At 38.4% G+C, this 15,340-nt stretch overlaps 1 protein-coding gene across 5 annotated transcripts in view; it reads right to left on the bottom strand.

The window, feature by feature from the left end:
• The window catches only part of Ap3s1 (adaptor related protein complex 3 subunit sigma 1), a 68,901-nt gene that overhangs the window by 13,526 nt on the left and 40,035 nt on the right, over positions 1 to 15,340 (bottom strand). The window contains exon 4 of one of the 5 annotated variants that reach the window (XM_063277281.1): positions 5,272 to 5,502. The exons of the other annotated variants lie outside the window; for them this stretch is intronic. Within the exon in view, the coding sequence (XP_063133351.1) occupies positions 5,434 to 5,502 (69 nt within the window). The 3' untranslated portion in view covers positions 5,272 to 5,433. Of the gene's footprint in view, positions 1 to 5,271; positions 5,503 to 15,340 lie in introns of those variants that run through there. 5 annotated transcript variants of the gene reach the window in all.

The raw sequence follows: 15,340 nt of genomic DNA, 5'->3' as shown, positions 1-15,340 counted from the left end.
TACCTGGGATAGATGTACAAACATGGGATGATTCTAAAATTACAAGAGTAGTAGAATAATCTAATTCTGCTCATAAATACTGTTACAGAAATAAGACAAGATAATTACATGCTCCAGTTGGGAAGACTTTGTGACTTTCTTTTTAACCTAACCACATGCTAACCAGCCTGGCAGAAAAGAATAGATTCTAAAGAGAAACTTTGTATCTTTCAATCTATCAGATTATTGAAACAATGAACCACAAAGAAATGAGAAACATCCCCCCTCCCCCCCCCCCCCCCCCCCCCCCGTGATCTCATGTTCAGAGAAATAAAAGGCACCAGTCAGAGGGGTAAGGCTCCCAGAAAGAGACTTCACCTAGTTCTAACAGAATGAGTCTGTAGTCCAGACAAGAACGGGTTAACAGTGGCAGAACCACCCACACCTTGATTGGACTGCTTAGACACACATATCCTTTGCCCTTCAGGGTATCTTTTTATCCTTCCTGCCATTGTAACCACACAAAAGAAATCCTTTTCTGTAAGCCTGTAATTGGCTTACTGAGGACAGGTGTTGAGACCTGATTTGGGCACAGATTGTGGCTCTCATATTTGATAGAAGCATCAGGTCTGAAAATCTTGGACAGTAGATGAACAACAACAAAAGCTCATTTTAACTACATGGTCTTGGTTTATGAAACTAATTCTTAAGGTTCAAATATTAAGTGTGGAATTCAAAGCCTCTTCAAAAAGCTATTCAACAATTTTCTTTTCATTCAGCAAAAAATTACTTAATATAACTAGAAAATTTAATATAAATAGAAACCCAGGGGCCACAAGTTATATACTTAGCATAAAACTTCTGTAAAAGAATAAAAAATACTTTTTTAGTTAAGAACCTTGGAGCTTCTGGCCTAAACCACAAATAATAATAAAAGTACTGTCCTATTATAATTTCTCAAGGAGAATGGTTTTTAAAGTCTAGACTTAGAAGTGATATAGTAAATAGCACCCCCTTGTGTCTCACTTTTTTAAAATGATAAAAAGGTTTAGAGCCAGTTTCAATGTAATAGGTGCACACGTAGTACATAGATACTCACATAGAAGAATATACAACCAAAGACTTAACCTCTGTCCTTAAGAAATTCAAAGGCTAGTAGGAGATAAATTGCTTTAGTTTACTGAAGGAATGATATTTTAATTTCTTTCACTTCAAAAAAATACAAAATTTAACCCTCAGTTTAATAATGATAGACATAATCAGGAAGTGACATCTGTATATAAACAGGCTCACTTCCCTTATTACAAGAACATTCTTGTGTTTCACCTTTAATAAGAAATCTCAAAGTCCATCATACAAAAGTCAAAATGAATCTATTACAAGACAGCTTAGCAGAAACTTAGAATCTCCCACCACCTACCTACCAATAAAGGAATATGTCCTGTGTAAGAAATGTTATTAGATGATTTTTATTGGGCAAACATAATGTTCTTACACAGAAATGGCACAGCCCACCACACTTAGGCTGTATTATACACAGAGCTAATACAGACTGCTATTCCTGATGAATGAACCATTTAAGATTAGGGGCTGAGAACATAGCTCAATTGGTAGAGTGCTTGTCGGCATGCATGGAACCTGAGTTTGACTTCCAGCACTGGATACATTGGATGTGGTGGTACATCCCAGGAGACTAAATTAGGCAGAAGAGAAAATGATGTAATTAAGGGGCATATTTAGCACTAAACCTCTGAGGCTGTGTTGGTAGAGCACAACATACTGTTTTAGTGTAAACTCAAGAAAGAGAGGTAAGAATGCACTGTAAAACAAAAGTGTGGCATGGTATGCTCACTCTAGTAAATGAATAAACTAGTCACACAGTTGTTACTTAGTGTCCTACTTAGCTTTCACTGTCAACTTGACACAGCCACCAGTCATCTGAAAAGGGACTCTCAACTGAAGAATTGCTTAGATCAGATCGGCCTGTGAACATGTCTGTGGATGCTTTTCTCTAATAATATATTCTCATATATCAATTGTTAAATGGCGTCTGATTCAATTTCTGCTCCAGTTCCTGCTATGATGGACTGTAAGTTATAAGCTCATATAATTTTAAAAATTATCTTTAATCTGTTTTTAATCATTATCCCCTCCCATGCTAATATAAATCTTAACCTCCCTCTGTTGCTTTTGGTCAGAGTGCTTCAGGAACAGAGAGAAAACTGTAACACTATCGGGTCTATTTATACTTATGTGCTATACACAGCAACATTTCCACAGATATGATGAGAGTCACGATCCTACTCGGTAAGAGGAACTTTTTAAGATCTGTTATGGGACAATTGCCACTGAAATGCTGTTGTGTGGCACTTGACTGCACTTGGAATACAAGCATTAACCTGTCTATACTCAAAACGCAGCCTTGCCTTAACTTGGCACCTTGGAGCAGTCTGCATCAAGCCTCAGTGTCTTCACCCAGGCACAATAATAGTTCCTGTATTATAAGGTTGTCATGATAATAAAATGAGTACTATCAAGTGCTTAGAAAGAAAAACTACATACACTCAGTTATCATTAAAATATAACAGGTAAATAAAAATGTGGTCAAGGAAATATAAAAGTGATCATCATAAAACATTCCCAAGCAATAGCACTTATATGGCAGACCATAGTACTTATGTGGCAGACCTCTTAGGATTTCTAGGTTTAGAAATCCCCCTGCACTTCCTCCGATCCTTCCCACCCCACGTGGCTGTTGGCGCCAGAATCAAACAGGGAGACCGCTATGCGCACGATGTCAAAGAAGAGAGGACTGAGTGGGGAGGAGAAGAGAACCCGGATGTTGGAAATATTTTTCGAGACAATGTATTCCAACTGAAAGACCTGGAGAAGCTTGCTCCCAAGGAGAAAGGCATCACTGCCAAGTCGGTGAAAGAAGTCCTCCAGAGCTTGGTAGATGATGGTATGGTTGACTGCGAGAGGACTGGGACCTCCAATTACTATTGGGCTTTCCCGAGCAAGGCTCTTCATGCCCGGAACCGCAAGTTGGAGGCTCTGAACTCTCAGACATGTGTTACAGGTATTTCATCAGTGTGTGAGATGTGAGTCAGAAGTGGGCAACAGTTTGGTTCCTGGATGATCTCTGAATGGTGTTCAGTTTCTTAAGCAAGCAGGTCATGAGACAGTGGAAGGAAAACCCAGTCACAGTATTTTCTGCAGCACAAGTGAGATTTGGTGATCAGGACGTGAAGTGTACCAGTGGATGGTGTCAATCAAGAGACAACACAGCACAGAATTCCAGCCTGCATCTCAAGCAGGCCTCAGAAATGTCAAAGGAGGCTCGCACGTACCTATGTGGAGGGAAGTGGCCGGCGGCAAGCACGTGAATGGAGATAGCGGGAGGCAGCTAGCATCAGTAGGCATAGCTGGTAACATGCTGCTAAGTGACCAGATGAGAGAAAGAAGCGGCATAGGATGGAAGGTGCGTCTTTATCATGTGTGATCTACACTGTAAAGTATACACATGTGAAGAAGCATGAGGCTAAAGACCTGTTCCAAACAATGGCAGAGCCCAAGTGAGGTCTTGGGTCTTCAAAGGTATTTTGACCTCCTTTCCTCTGGACTCTTCTGGAAATTAAGCCTTTAGGTAGCGCTGTTTTTGTTAATTACTCCATTACTTGTGGTCATATCCTAAATAAGTATGTTGCTTTGCGGTCTTTTTATAAATCTGAGTTAGGTCTTCTGTTAGTTACATTTTACTGGGTGGAAAATCAGTAAACTTCAGACACTGTAACTTCCAGGACCAAACACTGATCCCACCCATTTCTGTGTGTCTGAGAACCAGGCCTGGTTTCAGTGAGGACCTGGGCTCACAGTCTTGTTTGAGGCTGTAGTTCCACTGATGAGGCCATGCTGCATTCTCAGCTGAGTGTCTCCTCGGGGAACACAAGCTTCTCAGCAGAGCTCACTTACAGGACATCAGCTCTGTAGGCTCTCGGGCTAAGGACCTCACATCTTTAACTTTTGGCTAGAGGTTTCCCTCAGTTCTTACTGTGGGTCTTTCCAGAATGCAGTTTACTGCAGTCATGCCTAGACTATTACCTAATAAATGTAAATTCTTTGTAAACAATTATGTTTATAAAATAATGACAAAGATTTAAAAGTCTGTACATTTCCAGTACAGATGTATTTTTCTCCCTAAATATTTTTTTATTCCTGGCTAATTGAACCAGTGTTTGTGAAACCCAAGGGTACAAGGGCTAATTACAAAAAAAAAATATTTTTAAAATTTGCTTAGTGAATTCCATATTTATTTTTGTGTTTTCTGTTTGCAATGTGTTTCTTGTAAGGATATATAATTGGGTTTTTTATTTTTATGTAAGCTGACAATTTCTGTCTTTTAGTGTGTTAGACTGTTTATATTTAGTGTTAGGATCAGTATGATTAATAATTGATTTTTGTTGCTTGAAAATAAAGATTATGTTTCTTGATTTTAAAAAAAAAAAGGATTTTCTGAGGCTGGAGAGATGGCTCAGTGGTTAAGAGCACTGACTGCTCTTACAGAGGTCCTGAGTTCAAATCCCAGCAGCCGCATGGTGGCTCACAACCATGTGTAATGGGATCTGATGCCCTCTTCTGATGTGTCTGAAGACAGCTACCGTGTACTTATATATAATATATAATAAATAAAACTTAAAAAAAAGAAAGGATTTTCTCTCTGCATTTAGGAACTTTCTGGGTAAAATTTACCAGGAACTAATCCAGTTGGTTTGAATCTATAGATAATAAAGTAAAATTGATGTTATATAATGTGAAGGGTTAGATGTTAGCACATGCCTGTAACTGCAGCACTCAGGAAGCTGGAGGATGCAAATTATTAGTACATGCCTATAACTACAACATTCAGAAAGGGGAGGATGCAAATTGTCATGATTTCAAGGCCAGTATAAAATACATTGTTTATTCCAAACAGGCTAGACCCTGTTTTAAAATAACACAAGAGATAAGACTGTCAGGCATAGAGGCATATAGCATAATCACAGCACTTATGAGACCTGAGGAGAAGGACTGTAAATTCAAGGCCAGCCTGGACACAGAAAGTCCCTGCCCCAAACTCCAATAGTCATAGTTATATTCTTATCTGTCCTCTCTTCTCTCCACCCCTCCCTCCCTATTTCCCTCCCTTTCTCTTCCCCTCTTCTTTCTGGTTCTTTCTCTGTCTCCTCAATGGAAGATAAGGAGCCAAAAATCTAAGAATTCTTGTAATAATCAAAGAGTTCAGTCACCAGGCAATTTTTTTAAAGATTGATTTATTTATTTATTTATTTATTTATTTATTCATTCATTCATTCATTCATTCACTCATTTTATGTGAGTACACTGTCGCTGTCTTCAGACACACCAGAAGGGGGCATCAGATCTCATTACAGATGCTTGTGAGCCACCATGTGGTTCCTAGAATTTGAACTCAGGACCTCTGGAAGAGCAGTCAGTGCTCTTGACTGCTGAGCCATCTCTCCAGCCCTAGGCAAATGTTTTTAAGAAATACAATTTGGTTTAGCCAAAACAAAGAATTACCAGTAAAAAATATTGAATATATAATAAAACAACCAAGACAGACAGACTGAAATGAAAACCAAATCAAATGAAGGAGAGATATAAATAAAGTTTCTGTACACTGCCCAACAGTTAACCTTCTGTATGCTACTCAGATTCTTCCCAGCATGTTTGTTTAAGGAGCACAGGTAGCACTTAACTCCCGTGTGTTGATTCTGCACTGGATAGTGAATGAACACTGACACAGACAACCACATGCTGCTAATGATGGTAACATCAGAAACACTGGATATACTAAGTGTGCACTTAACACAACTCAAGATGAGAAATAAAGGGAAACTTGACCACACTCATGAGTATGTTATTTGACTATGTAAGATAAATTGAGAGTCATAATAATTCATCAGTTTTTAAGGACAACTCAAGAATTTTAAGAAGTCTCAATAAGTGCTTAAATATTAAATATATTAAACAAATTCAGTTTAAGCTAGAGTTACTCCTGTGGTGCCATAGTACTATGTTAATGGACCTCAGTTACTTTTCACCTGTGCTACCCTGGCTTCCATTAGCCTGAGTTTCTGTGTGTTTGGTACAATGACAGCTGCCTGTAGTACAGGAACTCAATTACATAACACCCTTTGCACTTACATGACTTAATATGACTTATACATGAACTTCAGAAGTTTTAAGAAACTAATTTTCATTTGTACTGAATAATCTAGTATGAAAGCTAATCACAAAAACATTTTTTCAGAGGGCTGGGCATGTTGTTCAATTGGTTACTGCTTATCCAGCATGCATGAGGCTCTAGGCTCAATTCTCAGCTCTGGTTATATATAAAATTGTAGGTTATGCACTTACATGAGACCCTGTCTCTAAAATAACACAACGTCATGAAAGAACTTTTTTTGCAAAAATTGTATTCCCTAATAACTAAACAAAAAACTTAATATTGGCAGAAACTGTTAAAGCTATTTTTTAAGCACCTAAGTGGTTTTTAAGATTGATACACTTCTACCTGTAACTAAATACGGTACACTGATATCTTGAGTAGTGAGTTTAAAAAATGAAAGAAAGAAAGAAAATGAATAACAAGTATTTACAATCTTTTCCCTACAGTAGGATTTGAGCTAAAAAGTACAGAAACTGTGATGGTAAAAACACCACAAGTAAATGTTTTTGGTAAAAACTGTCAATAGATGCTAAAGCTAATGAACAAATACATATCACAAAAAGCTTGAATAATTCTATAAACTTAGATTATTTTCTGTAAGATACTTATAAGCACAAAGGAAAGTAGAGTTTATGGAAGGCAAACTTGGTAGTCTTATCTTAACCAAGTGACTAGAGTAAATGCCTAAACAAAATGAATAAACCAGCAAATTTTTCATCCTTATCGGAAGCACTGAGGAGAATGTAGCATGGAGCAAATCAGAGTAGGTTGTAGTGTATACACTAACTGGCCAGCCCTCCTCAAAGGACCAAAGTATGAAGAATAGGAAATGAAGGACAAAGACAAGGAACCTTTACAGTGAGATTTGGGGGACATGAAGACTCAAGGCTTAAGTCTATCCATCTCTAAGGAAAAAACTATATTAAAAACACAACTGGAACCTTCAGAGGGGCAGACACGCCTGGGAAGCCAGAAAAGACTACACTCTGCCCACATTTCTGACTCAAGAGGAAAACACCTAATGCCATCTGGGACCCCAGTGCACGGGGGCTCCGGGAAAAGGCAGCCCAGGCCCTCCTGGTTGGCGCCCTCACGGAGAGCTCAAAAGCAGCCCCCCACGAGCAACTTGAGCCTCGGGACCACAGGTAAGACCAACTTTTCTGCTCCAAGTGACCTGCCTGGTGAACTCAGGACATACGCCCACAGGAACAGCTGAAGACCAGTAGAGAGGAAAAACTACACGCACAAAAGCAGAACACTCTGTTCCCATGACTGGCTGAAAGAAAACAGGAAAACAGGTCTACAGCACTCCTGACACACAGGCCTATAGGAAGGTCTAGCCACTGTCAGAAATAGCAGAACAAAGTAACACCAGAGACAACCTGATGGCGAGAGGCAAAAGCAGGAACCCAAGCAACAGAAACCAAGAATGGTTTGGTGGCATCATCGGAGCCCAATTCTCCCACCAAAGCAAACACTGAATATCCAAACACACCAGAAAAGCAAGATCTGGATTTAAAATCAAATTTGATCATGATGCTGCAGGACTTCACGAAAGACATGAAGAACTCCCTTAGAGAAACACAGGAAAACATAAATAAACAAGTAGAAGCCTATACAGAGGAATCACAAAAATCCCTGTAAGAATTCCAGGAAAATACAATCAAACAGGTGAAGGAATTAAACATGGAAATAGAACCAATAAAGAAAGGACACAGGGAAACAATCCGGGATATAGAAAACCAAAGGAAGAGACAAGGAGCCGTAGATACAAGCATCACCAACAGAATACAAGAGATAGAAGAGAGAATCTCAGGAGCAGAAGATTCCATAGAAATCATCGACACAACGGTCAAAGAAAATGTAAAACGGAAAAAGCTACTGGTCCAAAACATACAGGAAATCCAGGACTTAATAAGAAGATCAAACCTAAGAATAATAGGTATATAAGAGAATGAAGACTCCCAGCTCAAAGGAACAGTAAATAACGTCAACAAAATCATAGAAGAAAACTTCCCTAACCTAAAGAAAGAGATACCCATAAACATATAGGAAGCCTACAGAACTCCAAACAGATTGGACAAGAAAAGAAACTCCTCCCGTCACATAATAGTGAAAACACCAAATGCACAAAATAAAGAAAGAATATTAAAAGCAGTAAGGAAAAAAGGTCAAGTAACATATAAAGGCAGACCTATCAGAATCACACCAGCCTTCTCACCAGAGACTATGAAAGCCAGAAGATCCTGGACAGATGTCATACAGACCCTAAGGGAACACAAATGCCAGCCCAGGTTACTGTATCCTGCAAAACTCTCAATTAACATAGATAGAGAAACCAAGATATTCCATGATGAAAACAAATTTACACAATATCTTTCTACAAATCCAGCGCTACAAAGGATAATAAACGGTAAAGCCCAACATAAGAAGGCAAGCTAAACCCTAGAAAAAGCAAGAAACTAATCGTTTTGGCAACAAAACAAAGAGAAGAAAAGCACACAAACATAAACTCACATCCAAATATGAATATAACAGGAAGGAATAATGATTATTCCTTAATATCTCTCAACAATCAATGGTCTCAACTCTCCTATAAAAAGACATAGATTAACAAACTGGACCCTGCATTCTGATGCCTAGAGGAAACACACCTCAGAGACAAAGACAGACACTACCTCAGAGTGAAAGCCTGGAAAACAACTTTCCAAGCAAATGGTCTGAAGAAGCTGGAATAGCCATTCTAATATCGAATAAAATTATTCGATTTTATTTTCAACTAAAAGTCATCAAAAAAGATAAGGAAGAACACTTCATATTCATCAAAGGAACTCTTTCACCAAGATGAACTCTCAATCCTAAATATCTATGCTCCAAATACAAGGGCACCTACATACATAAAAGAAACCTTACTAAAGTTCAAAGCACACATTGCACCTCAAACAATAATAGTAGGAGATTTCAACACTCCACTCTCATCAATGGACAGATCATGGAAACAGAAATTAAACAGAGACATAGACAGACTAAGAGAAATCATGAACCAAATGGACTTAACAGATATTTATAGAACGTTCTCTCCTAAAACAAAAGGATAGACCTTCTTCTCAACACCTCATGGTACTTTCTCCAAAATTGACCATATAATTGGTCATAAAACAGGCCTCAACAGATACAGAAAGATAAAAATAATCCCATGCATCTCATTAGACCACCACGGCTAAAGCTGGTCTTAAACAACAATAAGGGAAGAATGGCCACATATACATGGAAGTTGAACAATGCTCTACTGAATGATAACCTGGCAAAAGAAGAAATAAAGAAAGAAATTAAAGACTCATTCGAATTTAATGAAAATGAAGGTACAACATACCTAAACTTATGGGACACAATGAAAGCTGTGCTAAGAGGAAAACTCATAGCTCTGAGTGCCTGCAGAAAGAAACAGGAGAGAGCATATATCAGCAGCTTGACAGCACACCTAAAAACTCTAGAAAAAAAAGAAGCAAATATACCCAGGAGGAGTAGAAGGCAGGAAATGATCAAACTCAGCTGAAATCAACCAAGTAGAAACAAAAAAGACCAACATAAAAAGAAAACATAGAAAGAATCAACAAAACCAGAAGTTGATTCTTTGAGAAAGTCAACAAGATAGATAAACCCTTAGCCAGATTAACGAGAGGACACAGAGAGTCTGTCCAAATTAACAAAATCAGAAATGAAAAGGGAGACATAACTACAGAATCGAGGAAATTCAAAAAATCATCAGATCCTACTACAAAAGCCTATATTCAACAAAACTTGAAAACCTGCACGAAATGGACAATTTCCTAAACAGATACCAGGTACAGAAGTTAAATCAGGAACAGATAAACCATCTAAACAACCCCATAACTCCTAACAAAATAGAAGTAGTCATTAAAGGTCTCCCAACCAAAAAGAGCCCAGGTCCAGATGGGTTTAGTGCAGAATTCTATCAGACCTTCATAGAAGACCTCATACCAATATTATCCAAACTATTCCACAAAATTGAAACAGATGGAGCACTACCGAATTCCTTCTATGAAGCCACATTTACTCTTATACCTAAACCACACAAAGACCTAACAAAGAAAAAGAACTTCAGACCAATTTCCCTTATGAATATCGACGCAAAAATACTCAATAAAATTTTGGCAACCGAATCCAAGAGCACATCAAAACAATCACCCATCATGATCAAGTAGGCTTCATCCCAGGCATGCAGGGATGGTTTAATATACGGAAAACTGTCAACGTAATCCATTATATAAACAAACTGAAAGAATGAAACCACAGATCATTTCATTAGATGCTGAGAAAGCATTTGACAAAATTCAACACCCCTTCATGATAAAAGTCCTGGAAAGAATAGGAATTCAAGGCCCATACCTAAACATAGTAAAAGCCATATACAACAAACCAGTCGCTAACATTAAACTAAATGGAGAGAAACTTGAAGCAATCCCACTAGAATCAGGGACTAGACAAGGCTGCCCACTCTCTCCCTACTTATTCAATATAGTTCTTGAAGTTCTAGCCAGAGCAATCAAACAACAAAAGGAGATCAAGGGGATACAGATTGGAAAAGAAGAAGCAAAATATCATTATTTGCAGATGATATGATAGTATATTTAAGTGACCCCAAAAGTTCCACCAGAGAACTGCTAAACCTGATCAACACCTTCAGCAAAGTGGCTGGGTATAAAATTAACTCAAATTAAATCAGTAGCCTTCCTCTACACAAAAGAGAAACGAGCCGAGAAAGAAATTAGGGAAACGACACCCTTTATAAAAGTCCCAAATAATATTAAATACCTCAGTGTGACTTTAACCAAGCAAGTAAAAGATCTGTACAATAAGAACTTCAAGTCACTGAAGAAAGAAATTGAAGAAGACCTCAGAAGATGGAAAGATCTCCCATGCTCATGGATTGGCAGGATTAATATAGTAAAAATGGCCATTTTACCAAAAGCGATCTACAGATTCAATGCAATTCCCATCAAAATACCAATCCAATTCTTCAGAGAGTTAGACAGAACAATATGCAAATTCATCTGGAATAACAAAAAACCCAGGATAGCTAAAACTATCCTCAACAATAAAAGGACTTCTGGGGGAATCACTATCCCTGAACTCAAGCAGTATTTCAGAGCAATAGTGATAAAAACTGCATGGTATTGGTACAGAAACAGACCAATTCCTGACAGGAATAGAATTGAAGACCCAGAAATGAACCCACACACCTATGGTCACTTGATTTTTGACAAAGGAGCTAAAACCATGCACTGGAAAAAAGATAGCATTTTCAGCAAATGGAGCTGGTTCATCTGGAGGTCAACATGTAGAAGAATGCAGATCGATCCGTGCTTATCACCCTGTACAAAGCTTAAGTCCAAGTGGATAAAGGACCTCCACATCAAACCAGATTCACTCAAACTAATAGAAGAAAAAGTGGGAAAGCATCTCGAACACATGGGCAGTGGGGAAAATTTCCTGAACAAAACACCAATGGCTTATGCTTAAGATCAAGAATCAACAAATGGGACCTCATAAAACTGCAAAACTTCTGTAAGGCAAAGGACACTGTTGCTAGGGCTAAACGGCAACCAACAGATTGAGAAAAGATTTTTACCAATCCTACAATATAGTGGGCTTATATCTAAAATATACAAAGAACTCAAGAAGTTAGACTGCAGGGAGACAAATAACCCTATTTAAAAAATGGGGTTCACGGGTTGGGGATTTAGCTCAGTGGTAGAGCGCTTGCCTAGGAAGCGCAAGGCCCTGGGTTCGGTCCCCAGCTCCGAAAAAAAGAACCAAAAAAAAAATGGGGTTCAGATCTAAACAAGGAATTCACAGCTGAGGAATGCCGAATGGCTGAGAAACACCTAAAGAAATGTTCAACATCTTTAGTCATAAGGGAAATGCAAATCAAAACAACCCTGAGATTCTACCTCACACCAGTCAGAATGGCTAAGATCAAAAACTTAGGTGACAGCAAATATTGGTGAGGATGTTGGAGAAAGAGGAACACTCCTTCATTGTTGGTGGGATTGCAGACTGGTACAACCATTCTGGAAATCAGTCCGGAGGTTCCTCAGAAAATTGGACATTGAACTACTTGAGAACCCATCTATACCTCTCTTAGGCATATACCCAAAAGATGCCCCAACATATAACAAAGACATGTGCTCCACTATGTTCATAGCAGCCTTATTTATAATAGCCAGAAACTGGAAACAACTCAGATGCCCTTCAACAGAGGAATGGATACAGAAAATGTGGTACATCTACACAATGGAATATTACTCAGCTATCAAAAACAATGACTTTATGAAATTCATAGGCAAATGGATGGAACTGGAAAATATCATCCTGAGTGAGGTAACCCAATCACAGAAAAACACACACGGTATGCATTCATTAATAAGTGGCTATTAGCCCAAATGCTTGAATTACCCTAGATGCACAGAACACATGAAACTCAAGAAGGATGACCAAAATGCACATGCTTCACTCCTTCTTTAAAAGGGGAACAAGAATACCCTTGGCAGGGAATAGGGAGGCAAAGTTTAGAACAGAGGCAGAAGGAAAACCCATTCAGAGCCTGCCCCACATGTGGCCCATACACATACAGCCACCAAACTAGATAAGATGAATGAAGCAAAGAAGTGCAGGCGGACAGGAATCGGATGTAGATCTCTCCTAAGAGACACAGCCAGAATACAGCAAATACATAGGCGAATGCCAGCAGCAATCCACTGAACTTAGAACAGGACCCCTTTGAAGGAATCAGAGAAAGGACTGGAAGAGCTTGAAGGGGCTGGAGACCCCATATGAACAACAATGACAACCAACCAGAGCTTCCAGGGACTAAGCCATTACCCAAAGACTATACATGGACTGACCCTGGGCTCCAACCTCATAGGTAGTAATGAATCGCCTAGTAAGAGCACCAGTGGAAGGGGAAGCCCTTGGTCCTGCCAAGACTGAACCCCCAGTGAACATGATTGTTAGGGGGAGGATGGTAATGGGGGAGGATGGGGCGGGGAAGCCTATATAGAAGGGGAGGGGGAGGGGTTAGGGGGATGTTGCCCCGGAAACCGGGAAGGGGAATAACAATCAAAATGTAAATAAGAAATACTCAAGTTAATAAAGATAAAAAAAAATACAACTGGTGGAGCTGGAGGGATGGCTCTGTGGCTAAGAGCACTGACTGTTCTTCCTAAGGTTCTGAGTTCAATTCCCAGCAACCACATGGTGGCTCACAACCATCTGTAATGGAATCTAATGCCCTCTTCTGGTGTGCATGAAGACAGCTACAGTGTACTCATACATTAAGTAAATAAATCTTTTAAAAAAATGCAACTGGCAAATTTTAAACAAGGTGTGCTGACTTCATGTAAGCAGAGTATCTATGTCCATTTCTCTATTTTGTGGTAGTTTCTGTTTACTTCTTGAGGCACTGTCTGCTATATAGCTAAGCTGCTCTACACTGTCTACTATCCAGAACTAAGATATTCCTTCTTGCTCTCCAGAGAGTTAAGATTACAGAAACAGGCTAAAGTTCCCAGGTTCCTAATCTTAATAATTAATTATACTGTATTGATGGAAGATATTAAATTGGAGGGAGAAGATAAGTGAACACATGACATATAAGAAGTTTTTATACTATGTAGGCCATTTTTTTACAAGTACAAGACATTTCAACTTTTTTTCTTAATCTTTAGAAGGTCAGCCTTTAAAAGGCTCAGTGGTATAGACATTTATCATAAATCAAATCTGACAGCCTGACCTCAATCTTGGGAACCACATGGTAAAGAGGGAGAACCCCTGCAAGTTATCTTCTGATCTTCACACATGTGCCATGGCATGCACACATCCAAAGTATGTACAGGTACATACATTCAATAAATGTACAAATACTTTTTAATGTTCTAGAAAAGTTTTTCTTTTTAAATTAAGCTCAAAGAACACTCTCTCTTCTATGTTCAATTATTACCTTAAAAAAAAACTAGTCTATACCAGGAAAAAAGTTTACCTTAAACCCCAAATCAACAACAACAAACAGTAACAAAAGTTCGTGCTTTTCTGAAATTTTCATTAAATCAAAGAAGATAAATTTTTATGGTTTCCAGCCCCAAATGTCTCAGTTACTAGACATAGTAATGATGGCTGCTTTGTAGTCTAGCCCAAAGACAGTGATACTGCTTACATTCAGTAGCTATGGTGCAAATGCCTCAACAGTTACAAAAAAAGTAATCTGTAAATAAAAAAAAAAAAGCTAAGTAATTTATCTTAAGTCACACAACTGCTATATTAGCTATGACATACTACTGTGACTCTAAACATCAACCTGGCAGAACAACATATGACACCTTCCAAGTGACGAAGGTGACAATACAGTATGTACATTAGGGGAGTAGAAATTACCAAATTTGAATGCAAGTAGAATGTAAAATCTAAGCGATCTTTACATTTCTGATTTCTGAAAAGTAGACATGTCAGCCATGAAAACATGATTGGAAAGAGATTTTTAGGAATCTGAGTAATTCTAACTTAAAGTGTTTATAAAAATATTTTCTGGTTTGTATACACACATATTCACTCATATTCATAAATATATGCATATGCATACACACACACACACACACACACACACACACACACACACGAGAAACAAGTCACTCTGAAAACAGAAACTTTAAAATATTTTGTCTAACAGTATAGGAGGCAAATTGTTCCTGAAATAATTCCTCAAACATCCCCTCTAGTCTGCTCAGAATGGAGGCTAAAGGGTATCATTTCCTTCCTCCATAAGGAAATATATAGGAATTTACCTTCCCATGTGACCAGAGGTTGGTTTCCTTTCAACAGAGGACTGTGAAGTTGGTTTTCACAGTCTTTTAAAAATACATAGATTCTAAATCCAGATAGCTTTAAACAGCTATGTTTTACCCACTAATAAGAGTGCTTTCAAGTCACACTCAGAAGATAAGAACATGCCACCAGGCAATTTGGTAAGCCAGTTAACAATCACTTCCGTGTAATTTATTATAGGATAAAGAGAAGATTAGAAGATCTTTTCAACTCAGTATTCTTTGCTTATCA

The sequence above is a fragment of the Rattus norvegicus genome, chromosome 18, assembly GCF_036323735.1.
Source record: "Rattus norvegicus strain BN/NHsdMcwi chromosome 18, GRCr8, whole genome shotgun sequence".
In the NCBI taxonomy this organism is placed as follows: domain Eukaryota; kingdom Metazoa; phylum Chordata; class Mammalia; order Rodentia; family Muridae; genus Rattus; species Rattus norvegicus.
The sequence above is the reverse complement of the archived record's forward strand: the minus strand, read 5'-3'. Positions and strand labels throughout refer to the sequence as shown.